We start from the raw sequence: 21,451 nt of genomic DNA, 5'->3' as shown, positions 1-21,451 counted from the left end.
TTTTGTGGTTCACACAAGAGATTGCAAAAAAAAAAAAAGGAACATGAAGATAAAGAAAGCAGAGGAGATATTACAGAGCTGCAGAGAAAGATCTTGTCTGAAAATCAGATTTCTTCAAAAATCTACAGACTAATGCAGCAGCCCCCTGCTGTGTTTGGCTCCAAGCAAAAGGAGAAGTTTGTCTTTTTTTAGTGCGTCACTGTAGCCTCCTGCATTTGATGGTCGCCATAGCTGCACTGTTGTTTGTGTCCCTGTAATGCTCTCTGCAGGCGTAACCAACTGTGACATCTGTGCCACCAGAGAAAACATGGTTTCTACTTCATGTAATATTGAGAAGGAAAAAAAAAAAAGTCAGAATGATGGTCATGTTCATTGCTGTGTGGCCAGAACCCCACACATGTTCTTTTAGTGTCTGAACAGAGTGGAAAAAGTTAAGGCAGGGACCTTTTAATCATATAACAAAATTCCTAAAGCTGTTCCTTACAATTTGATCCTCACAGATTAGCAACTTTAAGACAGAAATGACTGCATCTTTTCTACATTCATGTAGAAATTTGAATGTTGGGTAAAGTCCAAACAGCTGGTAAAACCTCAAGAAGACAGCCCCCTTTCAGAGGGGCCGTACCATAAGCTGTCGCCACATGTTTAGACCACAACTGATATATTACACACTGCATGGGGGAAATATACACACCCCTAAAGAAACACAAATAAGTTAGTCGTTGTTTGGAAGTATAGGCCTACTAGCAGTGGCAAGCAAAGCCCTTCACCTTTGACCTGCTCTAACCGAGCTGCTCAGTGAGCTGCAATCGCCGGTTTTTCTGAGGGCTTTAAACGACGCCAATTTCCATCAACGATGTAAACAGATGTGAGCTTTAAAGAGAAACTTTCAGCCAAACCAAGACTTTTAACATATGGGCGCAAACGCGCTAATGATGCATGGAACCCACTGCCCACAGTACTGATCAATACATAATCACACTGGCAATTAGTATCGTTAAAGCGCTGCAATAGCTGCTGATTTATGTAGCTAAACACTCCTCAGAGAGAAAAAGGTCACAACAAAAGAGAATCGGCAGCTCAAACTGCCTGCATGCGGATATTTCCGGAGGTTCTCCATTGTTCTGTAAGAAAAGGAAGAGAGTCCTATTTGAGTGCGATGGCACCGTTTCACACAGAAAGACAAATTCCAATACGTAAATGGATCACTTCCTTTTTTGGAAGTGAAATATAATATTGGCGGACACAAACTCATTAGTATGAATAACTTTTAAAGCGTGGCGCCCAATCATCGTCTCTTTGCTCAGCTCATTTAGACTGTCAATTAACTCTGTTCATCAACTCTGGCTCAATTAATCAGGTTTAATTACTTAAACACATTTGCCGCCACATCCTTTTAGATTAAGTCCACAGAAATGAGATGGTGTTTTACAAAGGCCACACGCGTGTGTTACATTCATTACATGATAGCCTTATTGATGGATTTAATCAGGTCTGGAGCTGCCCTCAGAGTCCATTCACTCTGTGTAACGCGGTTGATCAGCTAAATCCTGAATCATATTTGTACTTATTTCCTCAAAGATGCATAAAATCTCTCAGTTCACATGTAACAGGCGCATGTTGAAAAGCTAATAATGAATAAATCTACTTTAAAAACTGTATTTATTGGTTCAAACCTGGGAATTATTTTTATGTTAATAATAATAATCCATTTGATTGATTAAGAACTCTGTCTAAGAACTCAGGTTAGTCAAACAGGGATCCAACCACAAATTTAAAACACCAGCGATAAAATCAGAACAGCAAAAAACAATCTACAGTTTTAAAATTGTTTGCTTTTAGCCCAACAAACTGAAATGATTTTGTATTGTAAAACATCAAGCAAGCTGAAGATCTACATCTTTAGCAGTAGAATTAAGTAGAAGTGCACTGCCATTATAGAATGACAATGGGTTAAGGAAGAAAGGTTTTAAAAATGTCAGATAATATTCATGTAAACTTCTCTTTCATAAGCAGAATTAGGAGATCTTATTTGAAGTTTTTAAATGAAGTATTGAAAACAAAAAGTCCTGACTTCTGTATTGATTTCAGGTTGAGCTCTGGGTCTCTTGATCGACACAGGAGGCCAGACAACAGCAGGTCAATGCCGCCGTTACAGATGACAACTTTGGAGTGACTCTTTTTGCTGTGATTGATTGCCTGATTGATGCATTGGCTCGTGACAAAGTTCAACACTTTCTCATCCATCTTGTAATCAAGAGAAAGCAGTGTGACATCCTGCGCTGCTTTTTGAGTCAAACAGAGAAGCGCCAAAGCGGCTTCCCATGAGAACCAGGAATGTACCAGTTGACGAGGGGCTATTCATCAAAACAATTCAGCGGTGCATGCATTGTTGGCTTGACATGAGCTCATATTGTTAAGCCTTAAAACAGATGTGAGGCATGGGGTTATGACAACTTGTATTAAAACGTTACTCTCACGGATGATTTTTATTTCCCTGACCAATAACAAAAATTGCCAAATGTTAATTAAAGACCATCTTCAGCTAATCTATACTAAACATGTTTACCTTTTAAATCAGTCATTTTGGTAAATGTCTTTTAGAACCAATGAAAAATGCCAGTTTTCAATGGCTTTCAATTGGCTGATAAAGGAAATACATTCGACTTCTTTGGCGATGTGACACCGGAAGAACTGGCAAAAGACCTGAAAACAGAATAAATGGAGAACAGCACATCTTCGACCAAGTGTACCAACAAGAAGCTCCAAAAAGACAAGAGCAGACGGCCAGTGGGATTGATTTGTGTCATTTATAGTGCAACGTTTTTAAGCTTTGTTGGAAATGAATAAATCATAATGTTTATAGGTCACACCCAACATTTAAGCCTCTTGCATCTTTAGGCTTTGCTTTGTGGACTGTTGAGGCACATAAAATAGATAGAAGTAAACAGCATATTTTATCTGGTAAGGTCAAAACCAACCAATCCTACAACCCAAAAACCTGCAGAACTGTATGTGGCTAAGGCTTTAAAGGGTGTTGGTTGATTTTCAGGTTAGACAACTACCCTAAATAAAACCCTGCAGAAGAGGAGTTTTAATCTGTTTTTGGGCCTCTTTTTTACGGTTTAAACCTCCAACAACCTTCACTACTTCCCCAGGCGTTCCCATTACTGCAGTGGACCTGCAACCCCTTCCAGAGGGGGCAAAAGACACACCATTTCCAACCTGACATGACATACAGACACACAGCTGAGGCGGACAGTGCAATGGCCAGGTGACGGACACTGATATTATTTGTGCGGCAGTCAACGTTCAATCACGCTGTCCTCTCCTCCCGTCGCCCCCTCCCTCTTTCCGTCATGCAGCCCTTTCTCAAGCTGTTCTTGGCCGTGGCACTGAAAAGATTTCTGAGCCCATCACTCTTCCTCTCAGCCGGCTCTCCTCTCGGCCGCTGAATCACCACCTCTCCTTCCAGCACATAGTGGATGTCAAAGGCTTGCTGCTCCCTTCTTGACTGTTTTTCATTTCCCTTCTCCCCCTGCACTAAAAAATTCTCCCAGTCTGTTTCATGTTTTCACTCTTCTCTTGTTTTTCTCTCGTATTCCCCCAGCTATTCTAAGTGCACACACTGGACTGATCTCTTCAGTCCAAATGTGGCCAAAGATTTGGGAGAGCATCTGAACTTGGACACGGTTGATCCATGTGACGGTAATGTCAAGTGTTCTTCATGAAGCTGAAGTTTCCTGCTTTCTGTCTGTTTTTAATCTGCAGCTCTCTTTTCCTTCAGGCGTCCTCCTTGGCACACACTTGTTTTTGCTCTCACTCGGTCTTCCTCTTCTCAACAACATCCCCTTGAATTCCTGTACTCTCGCCTGCATGTTGCTTTGGCTTCCAACTCTTCCTCTGCTTATGACTCCCTCTTGTTTTTTTATATCCACCCACGTCTCGCACCTTTTATTCTCCACCTTTCTTTCCCATACTTACTTCCTGCAAGTTGTGCATCTCTTCATGTTCTCACCTCTATACCTCTCTCTTGATTCACCTCCCTCCTCTGTACACCATCTCCAGTCTTTCCAGCCATCTCCTTCTGTCAGCCCTAGCTTGGAAGCCCCCCCCCCCCGCCCCCCCCTCTCATTCTCCTTCTGTGGAAATGCTTTGTATTGATCTGCTCTCAAATGGTGTAGAAGGTCAACGGTTTACTAATAAAGCTCAGAGACACACAGGCAGCACATCATAGCATGCAATCAGAGCCAATGTGCTATGAGTGTGTTTGTGTCTCAGGTTAGTGGAGGAAAATGGGTTTCATTACGGATCCGCTTCTAAAAACCAAAACCAGCCGCTCATTACCATCCAACACCAACCTGAGCTCCACCTTCTCATCCATCATCATGCCTGTGTGGCTAACAGCTGTCCAAGCCGGCCCACCACCCACCCTGCCCTTTCCCCGCGGCATGGCGGGGTCACCCAAACATATCCACCCTCACAGGAGCGCCTCCCACAGAGCTGGGGCCGCATTTCAATGACGTACGTAAAGTTTGGTTGGGGTTTGGCTACAATTATATCAAACACACGCGGAGTGGATGGATGAATGGATGGATGGATGGCTGGAAAGCATACTTTTCTTTTTTAAGTTTAAAGATCATCCATTTATCATTTGATTTTTTTTAAAGAAACATTCTTGGCTTAATTTTTCCCAAACATTATCAGCTAAAAAAGACATTTTCATTTCAAACTTTTCTTTTCCTTCTAAGTGAAAACAAGCTGTACGTTTAATTTCTTTTTAAACATAGATTTTTCTTGATCAACTGTCAACCCAGCATGTCTTGTTAAGAGTTTAGGCTTTTCTAAACCGTTTTACATCCTAATTTCTGCACCCATCCATTTCTATCAAGTCATTTCCATCAGTTTGCATTTAATTTGACACTACAGATATTTTGATGTTTGAAACATCATCTCCTTTAAAGAGGATTCACATGAAATGCTTTGGTACCAAATGTTTTTTATCTAAATGTGTCAACAGTCAAAGCCTAAAGAACCCTCCAGAAGATGCACGGATCCCCTTAGTGCGGTCGGGGGGTTTTCGTGTTACTTGTCAGGTTCAGTTGTTTTGCACAGCTGTCTGGCTCAGAAAAACAACTTCAGATTGGAGATCCCACGGGGCCACAGGCTGAGCTGGAGCTCAGAGTGGGACAACCGACACCAGGTCAGATTTTGGGGGCAGCAGAGCTGACATCGTTAACCTGAGGCTGACCCTCCGGGCCTTGCTGCTGTTACGGGGTCAGCCATGCCGCTTGTAGTTAAGATGCTACGTCATCGCTCATGAAGGTCTGTATGAAAGTAAAGTTTCTGACAGATTCTTTAGGAAAAATCTTTGTTTTTTCTCGTAAAGCACAAAAAAGTGGCAGAATGGAAACCTACTGGAAGAAAATGTTTGGGTAAACGTGATCAAATCAGAGAGTTGAAGATCAGATTTCAAACACGTCCCAATAAAGGAAAAAAATGCAGGAATGGAATGAAACTAGATATTTCTAAATGAAAACTATCTGATTGGAAAGGCAAATGCATTAAAGTTAATTAGGAGAATTCCATTTGGATTGAGCCTCAATGTTGTAGAAGCTGTTGGCTCTCTACAGTTTGATTAAGGCTCTCTACACCGACAGCGAAAAAGAAGATTATTGCAGACACTTGTAGTTTTCCTGCACCAACAAGTGAGGGCATCTTGGCAAGAAAACGTTAAGTTGAATGCAAACCACTAAATCTAGTTAAGAGTCTTATCAAAAGCCAATAAAATAAACAGCGGTTCATACTCGACCCAGATCGACTCATCTGGCTGTCATGACGGCTTTAAGTGAACCGACAGAATAAAACACTTATCTTCTTACAGAACAGGAAGGCACAGCGGCACGCCGTGACTCTTAACGGCTCTCTGCACAAATATCCAGGATTCACAAAGATTTGGCTGAAATAAATGGGACTGTGTGCTTTTAGGCCCTGAAGCTGAAGCTGAAGTGATGGGCGCCGAGGAGAATAAAGACAACTGCTGACACAGCGGCACATAAGGTGGCACAAGAGAAGAAGAAAAGGGGGGAAAGATGGAGCTCTTCGGGCGCTCGCCTCACTTATCACACAAAACACACCTGTGCACTCAAGCTAATGAAGACCAACAAAGAGTAGAAGCACTTTCCTTCCCCAACTATCACACTCCATTAGGTGCAGCGGGTGAATGTTTTCCTTATATGTGCGCCATAAAGACATCTGCCATTAAAAAACGTGTCCACTGACATTTAAAGAGAAAGCTTTAAAACAGGTCATATAATTAAACTATCTTAAGATGGAAGGGATGGATGGGTGCTTTTAAAGAGCTTGTGGTCACGGAGACGAGCCATCGGGAAGACTAAAAGCAACTCGCAACTGAACCACAGGAGGCTGAGAATTACAGCATTTGTCTGCTTTGAGGTCTCCAGCGTGAGTTTTGTGTATGCATGTCTGTCCTTTGTAATGCAAACAAGTCTGTGGATCGCTTGGAAAAAATCTAACTGCTGTGCAATGCTCAAGCTGTGTGTTTGTGTGTGTTAATTACGTCCACAAAATAAACCCTGTACAGCTACTACACCAAAGAACTGACAGAAAATTCACATTTTTATGGAATGAATATGTTTTGTAAACCCTTTGATGGAATTCATAGCAAATATTTTGCGAAACATTTATTTATGAGAGACAAATAGCATCAATTATGATCCATTGGGTGATTTGGTAAGTTTTTGATCACAACAATGTTAGTTTAAGATGTGACAATATTGACATGAGTGTTCAGGAAAAAAGTTTTTTTATTTAACCACTGTCTCAAATCTGATCCACACATTTTTAACATGATTTAAAGGACTAATATCAGCAAATTTAGCATTATTCAATTACAACAATTAGTTATTTTAAAAAATGAATAACAATCACCTTAAAGTTACCCGGATTTTGCCACAATTGCTTTTAAGGTTTAATAGAAACAGCCCGTTTAAAAATGAGCAGGAAAGCCCTTCTACTGCCTCTAGTGGATTGATGATGAACTACAGGGCAGAAAATGTGGACCAAGTTTCATATAATGAAAGGTTGGCCTCATAAATGCGTGTTTCAAATATAATACACATATAGGGTTAGAAATATAAGGGAAAAAAGTTGTTATATGGGGAAAGAGGCAGAGGCCATTTCATTTTTGAAACTGTTTCTAACCAGCAGGGCTCTTTTAACAAATATGACATGAAGCTTAAGATGAATTTGGTTATGTCAAGAGCATAGCATATTTTTGGACTATATGGGCTTTTTCTTTAAAAAAAAAACTTTTCAAGCAAGATAAGAAGTTCTGAATTAAACCCCCCAATGTTTTCTTACCGAGTTGATGCAGATGAGCTCCTTGTTCAGCAGCCAGGGTAAGGAGAGCTTCCCGCCTCCTCTGTAACACGACTGAATCCTTTCTTTGATCTTCTGCTTTATCTTCTTTAGAGTGAACAGACACAGCGCCGACTCTTTGGGTGGTTTGGCCCGATTCTTTTGACCCTGAGAGAAGATGGTGAAGAGGATGTCTTCGTTTTCGGAAATCCCCAAAGAGTTGGCCAACTGCCGGCCAGGTCGCGCCAAGAAGGCGTCCTGCACCAGACGGTACTCCGTGCCGCCCTTAGTGCAACCAATAGGGAACTCAACGTAGGAGTAAAACTTTGGGTCATCCACACAGAGGCGGACAATTTTGGAGGTGAAGAACTGCTCTCCGGTGGCATCCGGGGAGGACAGCTGGGTATCTAACTGCAGGGTGAGGTAATACACAAACTGTTCGCTGCTAAAGCTGTAAATGTAATAGATGTCGAAAGTGGGGAACTTCGAAAGGGTGTCTGACGGGATCTTTAGCTGGGAGGAAACAAACTCGTCCTGATAGACGAAGCTAAACATGTCTGCATTTTCTTCATTCTCCATCAGTTTGCGGCTGGACAGCGTAGGGAAGTACTCGGATTTGCCATCAACGGGGGTTCCTATGAAAAGCTTGCTAACGGGATTTTGGGGGGAGCTTATGATCACGCCTGACATGGTCCCAGACTCAGCCACGCTGGAAAGATAGTGCTCCTTTCGGTGGTGAGGCTCGCCGAGCTTGAAGAGGTCATTGAGACGCAGGAACTGACAGATTCCTTGCGAGGTGCTGCCACAGGCGATGAGGCGGTTCTGTGAGTAGTCTATAAGAAGAAGCTTGTTCACATTAGGAGTCTGGGACAGTTGATAAGGGCAGGACTGGACACTGGGTGGAGGGTAGCATTTCTCATCATCCACCACTGGGCCAGTCATGTGACTTCTGAGTTCCGTCAGGTTGCTGGACAGCTTGAAAATCCGGTTGACAGCTCCCACATAGACCTCTCCAGTCTTGTTGTGGATGACCAGATGTGTGAGCAAACAGTTGGCGGGAGCAAACCTTTTAAAAGCTGGAGGTTTGCCTCCAGATATAGATGAGCACACGATGAGTAAAAGCCCCAGGAGGAGCAACAAGTTCCTCTGGCCCGGGAAAGCCGCTGACCGAACAGAAGGAAACATATCTGAGCTGTCCAGGGGCAAGGCTTGGGGGAAGGGGTGGGGGGGAGGAAAAGGAGGAGGAGGAGCAAAGCCTGAGTTCCAAAATCAACTCACGATGTGCTTTTATTCTGCTCTCCTATGAAAGAATAAAGGAGGACAGGATCAGAGACAGAGAAGGACAGGGGAGAGGGGGAAAAAAAAGCTATTGATCTCTTGTCCCGGTTGCAGCGCTGTGAGCAGTCGTCGGGAACGGCATCCTCAGAGGCACGAGCTGGGAGTCCTGCAAGGCAAAAGGGGGGAAAAAATGCATGTTAGCACCAAAAAAGCACTCGGATTATGCATCAAGCAGCAGAGAGGCCTAAGGTCTAAAAACTGCTCAGTCAAAAGCAAAAGTTCCGAGCTGACATTTGCCTGAGTAAAATATAAAAACACTACAAAACCAAATCTGTAAGGCAAATATCTGTCAGCACTGACTTATGGGCAACCACGTCGGGGAGGCACTGCCAGTTGTTAAAAGGCTCTGTAAACATCATTCCAGCCTAGGAATGAGTTATGGACTCACAGCATTGATTTACTTCATATTTCATCATTTGCAGCAATGGTTTCCGTGGAGGTATGCTCTGCAAAAGCTGCCAGGGGCCACTGTGGCAATGGCAGAGATCAATTTATACGCAGGTTTGCTTGAAGGCTTTTATGTCACTGTGAACATTAACAATGCTCAATGTCCTCATGAGCTAACCCCTTACTGCAATTACTCCATGCAGTTAAAAAAGACCGGCAAGCGTCAGAGAGATCCAAAGCCCCCGTCACATCCACCCATGTGACGGGCTCACCCGCCACATTGGGTTTTTGGTCCGTGGATGGTTGTAGAGAGAGAAGCGACTGCATCCTAAGGGGGGTGTGCCTAGCAGTTCCCCTGAGGATTGAACGGCCACCTAAGACGTCATGAAAAAAGAACGTACTAGAACTGCACCATACCCCAAAATACTTCTACCCCCAATGCATCATCACCTGGATGTTGACTGAATATGTTGAAGCAAATAGACGAGAGGATTTCAGAACATTCCCTTAAACCAAACTCGGTTCCGTTTTCTTTTATTAATGCAGTCATACATCAGAAGTTTCAGTTTTTTCGTGGTGTGAGCCTTTTTTACTCCCTCGTAGTGGTTCCCCCCCCATATATAGCCAACATCTGACAGAAACACAGCAGGAAAATGACGGAAAATGACTTTGGCCTCAATTATTTATAAGCTGTTGACAAAACCGCATAAAGCATTTTACAACTCAATTAGAAACGTGATGTTTTAATGGACAGACGTACAATAGATCACAAGGAAGAAATGTTTACAGGGAAAGGAAAAAGACAGGAAGGTGATTCAGGCGAAGTTTTATCATCAGCACAAAGACAATGAGAGGAAGGGTTTCCGAGCCGCACGCCGCTAACCTGACAGGCCAATCATGCCTTTGGAATACCAGGACATTACTTTTGCTGTATAGGGGGGTTATGCTAAACAAGACCGAGCCCTCTCCAGGACTGTACATTTCAATCTCTCACTGACTATGAAAGTGTCTGCTGAAGAGGCGTCTTCAGGCCATTTGCACTCAGAGGAGGGACAAAACAGAAAGGTGTAGAAAAAGGAGAGAGGGGTGGAACGTTAGAAGCATGAATAATGGAAACAGAAACAGAGATGATAAATAATATGATGAGAAAGAACGTTTTTTTCTCTTCTGCATTTACTTTTGCTCTTCCTATTTTCTTCTAGAAAGCCATTTAGAAGAAAGAAGAAGACCGGTTTAATATTTTCAAAGAAACGACTAAAAGACTGAGCATCTACGAAGAGACACTTTGATGAAAATGGTGTTTTTGACATGCTTTTCTGATGGAGAACATATAGAAATTCAAGCTTAAAATTGCATCCCTGATTAACTTATATCATTGTAAATTCAAGCATCCGCTTGTAGACAAATAAAAATCCATGAACGTCTTCATTTTCCTCGTCTAAGCTGGAATCTGGATCAAAACTGTTGCTCACCGTTTTTGTTGCACCAATAATGTTAGGTTGGGAATGTGAGGGGCTGTAGGCTCGTGGCAAAGCGTGCAAAAGCGAGCTCTCAGCAACAAGGGGGAGGTTGCTCAGCAACATTGGTCCCGCACAATGTCTATAGAACACCCGCCGCTCTGCAGAAACTATGTCCTAGAAAACAACACCATTTTTCTGATTTTGGCTAAAAACAGCATCATCTTCATTGGAAGACCGCTGGGAACACTTTGAAGATAGATCCAAAGATGATCGGATGGAACTTAAAGAACAGAGGGAGATTTGGGTGTTTTAATTGGTGCCTTTTCTCCAATCGAGCTCTGTAGCTCTGAACATTGAGGTTTTCATAAGCTGTGCTAAAGAATAGAACAGGAAGTCATACCTGCCATCAGCCTCTACAACTCATCTGGCTGCCATGTGTGTACATGTTTATTAGAGTATTTCTTTCCGGTATATTTCGTATTTTTTTTATGCTGCTGCTACTATATCGAATTACATAAATGCCAAAAATTGAAAGGGCGTAAAGACAACTAAGCGGGCGTATTTAGAAACTGAGTGAGTGAACCTTAAAACTGTGATGGCGCAATTCTAACCAAGCGACCCCGTATTTTACAACTGAACGGCCCTTTCAGTTTATGGCAGATTTGTAATTCCATACTACTACAACTGAATTTCCATACAGGAATAATAAAGTTGATCTTAATCTTAAAAGATCCTTTGTGCCCATCTAACCTTTAACTTTTGCTTGATGAAGATATTGGCCGCCACAGTAAACTGACTGGCAGGCTAATTTCTGATTGGTACAGACTGATCATGTACACATGTTGCCAGTTGATGAGTTGTTGTTGAACAAAGAAACAAAAAGGTACAGCTGAAATAACCTTAATAAAAATACATCATCATCTTGGTTGTGGTTTCTCCTCATTTAGGCCAGAAACCCTCAGTGTAAGACTGTGAATTGCAGGACAAATTGCATCTCGAGTTTGTGATGGCTTGCTATTTAGCAGGCAATAAGGCATAATGAAACAGGCCTTCAGAGGGGATAAGAATGGATGGGCCGAAAGAATCGCACTGATAAAACCTTCACTAATGCCCCCACCCAGCCCCCAAACCCTTTATACTCCTCCTGCCAGACACACCCAAATATTGACAATAGGTTTTTCGCCTCTTTTGTGCGTTTTCTCTCATTTTTGACTTCACGTTTACTCCACATCACCCACTTCTTTTTCAATTTCATTCACAGCAGAAGTGAAATGTTGGGGAGGAAAGTTGCGGCCACTATCAAGGGGAAACATGTCAATCATTTTGGTCTCTGCAGCCTCGGGAATGAGCAATCAACGAAGCAGGAAAGCTGAGGCCTTTATCACTTAAGGAGAAAGCATTAGAGACAGCTGGCTGTAAGGGTGCAAGTTGATTGGATTTGATAACGGCACACCCCATCAATTCAAAGGACTGCGCAGCATCCCTATAGACACCGAGAGTTGGAATAACCCATTATGGGGAAAAGAAGAAGGTCTCAGAAAGAGGAGGAGCTTTGGAAACTCCAGAGGCCGGTCAGGTGCTGAGCTGCTGCTGGAATTGAGCTGGATAACTCCCTTCTCCAAAGAGGCTAAACCTGTCCACTCAGATAATGGTCGCATCTCGGCGTAAAGCTTTGCTGATTTATTGCTGCTGGCATATCAATTACAGCACTCAACGACAGAGAGAAGAAAGAGGAGGAGAAGGAGTCGAGAGAGGAATGATCAACGAAAAGAGACGAGAAAGAGGCTACAGCGTGGGCAGAGATGCTTCACAACATGTCGGCCACATTTGGGATGAAAGGAAAAGGAGAGGAGCTGCGGAAATAAAAGTCTGCAACATGAATTTAGGGAGAAATGGAGGGAAAGGATGCAAATTAAAATGAGATGGTGGAGCAACGGCGGTGTGGAGATGACTGAGAGCAACAGGCTAACAAACTGCTTTTAAAGAAAGTATTTCCAGCACGAGAAATGCGCAACACAGCAAATGATCGGCAACATTTGTCAACTTCCTCTGGAATAAAATAAAACAAAGAAAAGAGGAGGTTTTCCAGAAAATTCAGGTTCATAGGGTGTAAACGTATCATTTTAGAGACACACTCAGATAAATATCAGGTTTTTAGTGATTTTTGAATATTCTTATGGCATTTTTATGATGGTGGAGGACATACATAAAAATATTAAGCTCAAAATTGCCTTTCTGAGTATTTCTTTGTTTAAATCACTGTTAATCGGAAGCAGACGAAAACATACTCTGGGTGGGCCACAAGCTCCCTGCTCAGACTTATTAGCAACGGCGAGGGGAAGGGGGGAAGCTAGACTTTGAAGAGTCTGGTTTTTTGATTGAACATGGAAGGTCATGTGAGGTCTGCAGGTCTACATCAGAACAAACAAAACAAGCATCGAGTCATGTTTGACTTTAATCAACACAAGTACATCATAAGAACACAGAACAATCATGCAGCATCAATATTTCATGGCCACTGTAGGCCTAAGACCGGCAATAAAACAACAAAGACTCGCGATAATTAAAATGTTCTTCTGATAGTTAATACGTCGTGTATTATTCAACTGGCACCTAATCTGTAAACCGTTAAAGTTTTATTTTCTGTTTTGACTGAATTTCCACCCAAAGGGGGGGAACAGGAAACGGCTGGACGGGGGGCCTGGAAGAGCAAATGAACAGAACCAAGAGGAGGCAGAGAAGCCAGAGCAGAGGTGGCAGCACTGAGGGGTCAATGTTTTGGGACGTCAAGTTTGAAATAAGAACCAAATCCAGAAATCCTAATCCTCTTCCCGGGTCTGCTTAATCTGTCACTATGTGCACATGAGAAGAATGGATTACCACCCGCTGACACATTGAAGGACGGATTGACAGGGAAATGGGTAGAAATCCTCGGACAGACGGCACACGAAAGAATAATCTAAAAATACAAAAAGGTCAGACGCCCGTTTATGTGGGATCAGGGTGTTGCCTACTTTATATTTAGGATTTTTTTTTGCCGCCTTCCAGACCAGAATATTCTCCGCTCGACACACTGAAAGCAAGCAAGGTGCAGGATCATCATTTGCAGTCTGGTTATCCCACCAGCCAGACATATTTCCAGATAAGACACTCGAAAGCCGAAAGGGGTGGAGGTGGTGGTGGTGGTGGTGGTGGTGGTGGTGGTGGTGGAGGGGACGCTACAACTGTGAAGCACGCATGCTTCCAAGGCTCTCCCAGAACGCTGAAATTCAATTCTCACTGTAACCAAATCAATCTCTACTCCACAGAGGATCACTGGAATATTATCAAAACTATCCAAGCCCATCTGTCAACATACGAGGACATTTGTTTATGAAAGCCCCCCCTTATTCGGTTGGATGGCGGCAGAATATGATAAAGTGATTTTTAGAATGGCCCTTTAGGTCAATACTGCTAAGCAGAGTAATTCTAATATTTATTTTGGTGTCAGAAAAATGTCAAAGGAGCATTTAGAGATTAGGCAGAACAATGAAAAATCGGCTTTAGTCTGGAAAAACCAAGAGGCACACTGCTGCAGCGCGTTCGAACCATCAAGCAGACATGACAGATTCTGGACCATGTTTCAAGAGGAAAGGCAATAAAGCAGCATTGTGCTACATATTGTGGTATCAAGTGTCGTTTCCTTCCTGCCTTGGCTTGAGGAACAAACCGACTGGAAAGCCTCGGAGATCACGAAAAGCCTCTATGACTTCTGTTCTGGTGCCAAGGTAAATCAGGTTTTGGAGGACAGACTCCTGCTCTCTTTCAGCTGAAGGTGGCTTGCTGCAAACCGGCGCCCCGCTGGAAGTGAACCGGCTGTTTGTGAGTGAGGAAGTCCAGCAGCAAAGGAAATTCTCTCCTTCCTGGGTTTCATCCATCATCGCTGCTGGACTCATCCAACCAGATCTCCATCTCTCGTCATTTCCGTCATGCAAATTAGTTTAAAGAGCTAAACTTTACATGCTGCAATGACAGGAGGCTGGAAAACATTCAGGTTTGTGCCACGTTCTTCCTCTTTAGACACAGATAATCACATTTCACGGAAAAGCCAAAAATAAAAAATAAAAATAAATAACCAACAAAAACAAGACAGAGCCCTAACTTTGGAACTTGTTCTGGGTTTGGTTTGAAGTCAAGCGGTCCAGTGACAGCAGGAACTGCCTTCAGGACAGTTTGTGACACTAAAGGGAGTGTGTGATACAAGAATTCAGTTAAAGACCCAGTGCAGACGAAGTGCGCCATCTTATCCAGTTCTTCTTTTTTGCTGTGTTAGAGTCTCATTTTTGGGTCAGATAACACATTGTTTTGGCCCCACAGATGCTAACAAAGAAGCTGAAAACACAAATTCATGCTCCTAATGTGATTTCAAAGAGAGGCCTGAATGGGTGTCAGGGGTAAAATGACTGCAGATGGCAGCAATAGCAGCTTTTTAACCTTTTTAAATGCAAAATAAAACTGAAAAGGGACAGAAAGGTGAGGCTGTGTTGCTGCTCAACAAGTCCTCATGTTGCACATGTTGTTTCCCGGCACACAAATGAAAATGACTAATAATAAGTTTTCATCTGTTCACAACAAATGAACCAAAGGAAGAAGCCGCCTCGCCTCCCTTTTCGCTGAATAATTGGGTTTTCTTGTTAACCTGGAAAGCTGCTCTCATCTCGCTTTAATTTAAAGCCAAGCTTTTAGTCTTAATGATAATACTTCAGCCTAATTACGTTGCTGCTCATTATTATTTCAAACCGACGTATATCACAAAGACACAACAGCTGAGACCTTTTCCATGCTGACGGCTTCATTTGGTACAAAAAAGAAAGACAAAAACATTTTTATCGATAGTTTTGCTTTGCTTGGCTTTAAAAAAAACTGTTTTTCACATTTATACTGGTTTAAAGAGCTACTCTGATCATCTTTTGATCTATTTTCAAAGCAATTCAATCTTTTAATTATGGTTAAGCCGTTTTCAGCCAAAATCTAATGAAACAGTGTCTTTCTTAAGGACATAGATTCTGCAGAGCGGCAGGAGTTTCTCAGAAATTCACCTCTGAGTTGTTTGCGTAAAATAAGGCCGCCCCACGTTCAGTTCTCCATCCGCTTACACTCTCTCCAGCTAGCTTACAGCCCCTCACGGTCTTAAAAAAGGACAAGAAAGGGCTTTAAGGATAATACTTGGGTTTTGTTTCTTTTTGTAAGTGACCATTAATTTGAATCGATTCATTTTCTTCTTAAACAAGTCCAGGTCTGATCCGCTTTCAGTTAACAGAAGTTGCAAATTATTCTGCAAGTCGTGCAAAAATCCCTCATTGATTCACTTTATGGATCAAATTAATTAAAATAGCCTGAAATCTTTGGAATTCAACTAAATTGTTTCTGTTTCTTGTCAAAAGGAAAAAAAAGGCTAATAAAGGAGTGAAAAAACAGCTGACCGCTGCGGTTCTGACTGGTTGGATTCAGAGACCTGGATGGATCCGTCTGAGAAGGAGCTCCTCACAGATGTAATCTGTGTTCTGAAAGAGATGAAATGCCTGGACGGGTTTCTGCTATGAGGAGAATGCAGAGGCACATCAGATCAGCAGACACCCGTGGGTTGTGAACGCCACACACGCACACGGACACACCACACCGACACCGGTTCTGGCTCTCTGAATCTGACCTGTGACCCCGGGTCACGTCGGAGCAGGAGCGCAGAGGGAATGCGTGGTAACCAAACCTCTGAGGATTCAAAACAGCTCATCAAAAACATACATAGTTAGCATTTTTGTCTGTATAAGGCTGTCTGTTTATCACTGTGTCGTGAATCTCCTCTGAGCAGGGTGGCGTACTGGATGGCGAACGCCACCATCTCGGCGCTCTGAATAGCTTGTGAACACCGTCTAATCTGGCTGCTGAACACAGAGTCAAGCGCCCTGGGCTGGCTCCCAGGCAACAGCCCTTGTCACTAAAATAACCCATGAACAGCAGACAGACTGTATTTGTCTCACTCTTTATTTTCTACCCCAATAATCCCCATTCAATAACCATCTTCGCTCAGCTAAAAAAAAAAAAAAAAAAAAAAGTCTTTCCCGCCATGTTCTCCGTCTTTTAGACTCGCTGTATGCAGACACCCAAACAAAAAAAAATAACACGGAAGCAGATTTCTCCCTACGTTTCCACAGTCTGGGGTGAAATACCCAACAAAACAAAAAAGGCCTCCGCTCCAGCTGCTAAGACAGAATGGAGCGCAGCTCAACCAGGAATCCGCTAAACCCAACCCAAATTTTCAAAAGGAGCACCCAGACACATAAGCATGGAGATGCAGGCATCGCCAGATTAGTGCTTTACTCTTAATCTCTCCACTGTGTTGTGTGACTGGCTCTTTCTTCCTTCAGCAAATCCTGTGTCGGTTAGTGTGCACACGCGTTTGTCTGAGTGTGTGCGCAAAGGTGGGAGCAGCCGGCAAAATGTGGGTCAAGGCCACAGAGTGCCTGGTGAGTATGGCGAAGTCCCGTGGTGCGGCTGCATTTCAGCATTCCACCAGGAGCTCATGACGGAGCGAGCAGGGCTTTAGCCTTTTGTCTGATGCATGAGGGTAAAGCTTGCTGTGTTTGACATGGCTTTACGCAAACAACAGCCAAGATGAGCCATTAAATGAGGTGCTGGCATCCAGAAACAGGGTGTTAACCCGAGACCCCGATATTTCCATGGTGGACTGCGACATACGCTTACATTTCTGAATTCAGATGCAGACGTGCACTGAAGAAGTTTCCTCATTTTTTTTAACACTTTCTGTTACCTTACAATCTTTTCAAAACAACTCCTGGTTATTGTGGACAAATTAATAAAAAAGAAAAAAAGAGATCACTTCATGAATGGGAAGTATTATTGTCTCATTTATGCACAACATGAAAAACAAAAGGAATAATAATAATCTGCTCTTTTGGCAGATTATGTCTGTATTTTTATTCAAAAATAATTAAACATTAAACATAATGCTGAAAGTTCACCTCTCAAGTCTCAGTTTTTATGACTCAACTCCCTGAATTGAGATTTAAGTACGATCAGGTCCAGGTCTCGAGTCCAAGTGTCACGTCACATAGGCCATTATTGCACTAGGGCGAGGTAAAACACATACAACTGTCTGTTTACATTAAGGCAGTGTCACAGCCACTATGTACATTTTGGGCTTATTGCACGGATGAAAATTGGTCAGGTAAGAAAAGATGTGGTCTCTATATTTGAAATTTACACAGATGTATCACAAATCAACCACGTTAAACACATGGAAGAAGTACGAATAAACTAAGCAAAGAACATGTAAATTAACGTAAAACATGAACCGTGCATTAAATCTTGTACTGTTTACTTGCAATTCATTTGTGATTTGCGTGTCGATTACATACTTCTATACATGATATGTGCCTTATACATATATTAAAGGGATACATCGGTGGTACATGCGTGAAAAGTCTGTTAGAAAGCCAAAAAATTACGTAAGCATGCGTCCTAATTGCATGTAACTACATAAAATAGGCATAATACTGTGCAATTCTCAAGTGACCAAAAACAACAGCTCAAAACCGAATTCACGTCAAATGATGAAACACTTATGAATGACGTATGTCGCTGTGTCACACGGCCTTAAGAAAAGTCTGATATGGATCGAACTAGAACTGCTTTAAATGTTATATTTAAAAAAAACACAAAAATCAAATATGGGCCAAATCTGGCCGTGTTGTTATTTTGGCCTGCAGTGTAAATCCAGCTTAACTGTTCTTTATCATGAGATGTTTTAACCTTTCATGAAAACGTCTGTTTTCAGTTAAAATCTGCTTAGCCCCGTCCGTGCAAACATACTCCACATACAGTTAAATAAACACAATCGACCTTTAGAGACATCTAGATTGACCATACAGGCCGTTCTGATGACATAAACCGTCTTCATGACTAATGATTCTTTGCTTTTAATTGAGTTCTTCATTGTGAAAGCTCTGCTTGCGTTGAGAGGGCTGTGGTTGAAGTTGTCCAAACCGGTCGTACAGGTGTTGATTAACCAAAACCACAGTTGAGGAGAGGTTCACTCAGTGGATAAAGCCGTACGTAATGGTTAGGAGAAATGGTTAGTAATGGTATGTTCCTCCGAGTTGGACGCTGTCCTGAAACTGTGAGTAAAGTGTTCACAGCTCATTTTGCAGAACAAAGCCTGTGCAGTCCTCCAGAGTGCTGCTTATATTCTCCTTCTGAGCTCACTGCCCTGGAATGCAGCCTGATCAGCCTGAAGCTGCTTATTACCAGACTCTCAGGTCCTCATCTGCAACTCCCTCTGACTCCGTCTGCCTCGAAACTTTCATTTATGAGCTTTATTGACCCTTGAAACTCAGGGTTTCTGTTTTTTAACTCGCAGGAGAGCAATGATTGATGATGGTTGAACAGAAGAGTTTGCTCATTAATGGAGTCGTAATGGTTGATGACTCCTAAGAACAATCTGAACTGCTTAACTGGGCTTATCAATGGCATGTGGATGATTCATAACTTAAAAGAAAAATAGCAAAGTTCTGTTCAGTAAAACACTAATTCCACAGTTCATGCCAACTAAATCCTCAAGTCTTATGTGTGTGAAAACATCAAGAAAAAAACGACGTCTTGGTGGACAACATTGGCGTTGGTTGGTATGCCCCGAGCCCCAATCTTTAAATGACCCAGCCCACTTTTGTTGATGCATATTTTCCTTTCCATGTTGCAATGACAGTCCAGGAGCACACACTAGCACACACACACACCAGCTCCCAACGTGCATCTGGGCTGGTCCACAATCGACTCAGGAAGCATCTTTATCCATCTATGTCCATTAGGGCCATACTGTCTCCGGATGTATGCTGTTGAGTAGCATCAGTAACCGTATCATTGGTTATGACTGCGCAGCTTTATTCCATCTCTAAATGCTTTAAGGCGGGCGTGTGGCTTATGTCACATGGTGTTTAGCAGATTTATGTCAACCAATGGGTCAAAAGACAGCTGGGTAAATGCAGATGTCCTAGATTGGAGGGGTGGGAGGGTCCCTGTTTAACAGGAAGCTGTGAGAAAATTTCTAGATATAGCTCCCTAAGCTCATTCATTCTTGACCAAAAAAACAGGTCTTATACATTTGAAACAAAGCAAATCCAGAACATCACCTTCTCCTTTTGACAAGCCAGATATGTTCATTTCACAGGAAGCTCTGCATCAGCAGGAAGACTGCTCAAACACAGCATCATGTCCAGGAACTCAGTGGTGCAGGGATGTTCATTTTGCTCGACATGAGTACATTGAATCATGTGAGGCCAACACCAATTATCTCCTGTTGCTACGATCTGGGGCGGAAACACAGGAAGCACATCTATGCTGGCAAGAATCAGGCTCAGGAGGGACCAGCAGACCGTGTGTGTGTGTGTGTGTGTGTGTGTGTGTGTTGGAGCATCGCCCTGTGAACTCTGGTGATTTTCCGTTTTCTCAATCAGAAACAGAAAACCTGAACTGCAGGCTCCACCGTTTCCCAACCCATGAGGCAGAAAAACCAGGAGAGCTGGAGGTGTGCACCTGAATGTGCAGGTGAAACGAAAAACCGTCCTCGGCACAGAAACTACCGCAGGTGAAGAAACATTCAGCTGAATTCCAAAAAATCCCAAATGGAAAACGAAAGACGTTTTTTAACGAGAGAAGACTGATTGGGAAACCTGAAGTGAAAAGAGGAGTGATGGTAGAGTGCAGATGAAAGAAGCTCATTCCTCCTCGATAATCAGCAGATTGCAACAAAAGGGCATGAAGAGATATAAAGACGACTGCAATCTGTCTGCACATGTTTACCCAAAAAGAATTTTGTGTTCAAGTTGATCTGAGAGCATCACACGAAACAGCCAACGCCACTTCAGCGGCACACCACAGCACTTCAGCAGCCGAGTGTTTACCGGACCAAACCCAGAGCGAGGTACTTTGGACAAAAACGTCATTTCTGATGTTCAGCTTTTTCCATTACTTATAAAAGTTTGACTTCAAGTAGCCCCGTTAGGGATCAGACCATTTATCAGTCGGGATGTGAACAGCCGTCTTTCTGCTCTTGAAGCCAGCCCCGAAGGAAGGGCTGGGTCTGCTGGTCAGTCCAGAAGGGCGAGGACATTAGCCATTGTGCGTCAGTCACCGGGCAGACACAGGGAGGGAAGGTTCAGCACAGAAACCTTGCTGGCTCTTTATCAGATCGCATTACAGCAAGTGCCTTTAGAAGAGCCAGAGAGGACAATTAATAAAAGGCTGGACTGTGTAAACTGAGCGTGTTACCATTCTGTGGCCTTCTTTGTGTTTCTCAGAGTTTACTTTAGTTATTGTCACCTCTGAGGAGACCAAGCCACACAAAGCCAGTGGAGAAGCTAAAGTCAAGAAGTGTCCGTCCAGCCTCTGAATGCGGGATGAGGCTGAGCTCTGGGGAGGAAGGATGAGAAATGTGATGAGATGGAAAAACACGGTGGAAAGACAGAAATGTGAGCACGGAGAGAGAAAAAAACGATAAGAAGAGCGATAAGAAGAGCGGTGCGAGCGCGGGAAGATGAGAGGAAGAGTGATGAGTGAGAGGAATGCCAGAGACAAAGAGGCACAGAGGGGGGAGAGGACAGGACAGAAAAATATCCATCAGCGCCTTCGCTCCGGATAACACGAAACTTCAGACTCCTATGAAAACAATACTCAGAAAAACAGACTTTTTTCTTAAATGCTGGAGATTTTGTTCAACTTTTTTCTACAAACTAAGCAGAGGTGAACTTCATCAGAAGATCTCAAACAGAGGTAGTCTCTCTTCTTCTGGCAGCGTATTCACAGTCTGATTAAGTCCACCCTCTATTGACATG

The 21,451-nt window shown here is 42.9% G+C and overlaps 1 protein-coding gene across 4 annotated transcripts in view; it reads right to left on the bottom strand.

The window, feature by feature from the left end:
• Positions 1 to 21,451, bottom strand: part of LOC101175150 (plexin-A1) — a 186,880-nt gene that overhangs the window by 142,063 nt on the left and 23,366 nt on the right. For all 4 annotated transcript variants that reach the window (XM_011475605.4, XM_011475607.4, XM_011475606.4 and 1 more), the window contains exon 2: positions 7,384 to 8,824. In XM_011475605.4, the coding sequence (XP_011473907.1) occupies positions 7,384 to 8,565 (1,182 nt within the window). In that variant the 5' untranslated portion in view covers positions 8,566 to 8,824. The remainder of the gene's footprint in view (positions 1 to 7,383; positions 8,825 to 21,451) is intronic.

Source organism: Oryzias latipes, chromosome 5 (assembly GCF_053564925.1).
Source record: "Oryzias latipes strain Hd-rR chromosome 5, Olatipes_Hd-rR_3.1".
Classification (NCBI taxonomy): Eukaryota; Metazoa; Chordata; class Actinopteri; order Beloniformes; family Adrianichthyidae; genus Oryzias; species Oryzias latipes.
Note: the sequence above shows the minus strand (reverse complement) of the source record. Positions and strands in the feature narration are given on the sequence as shown.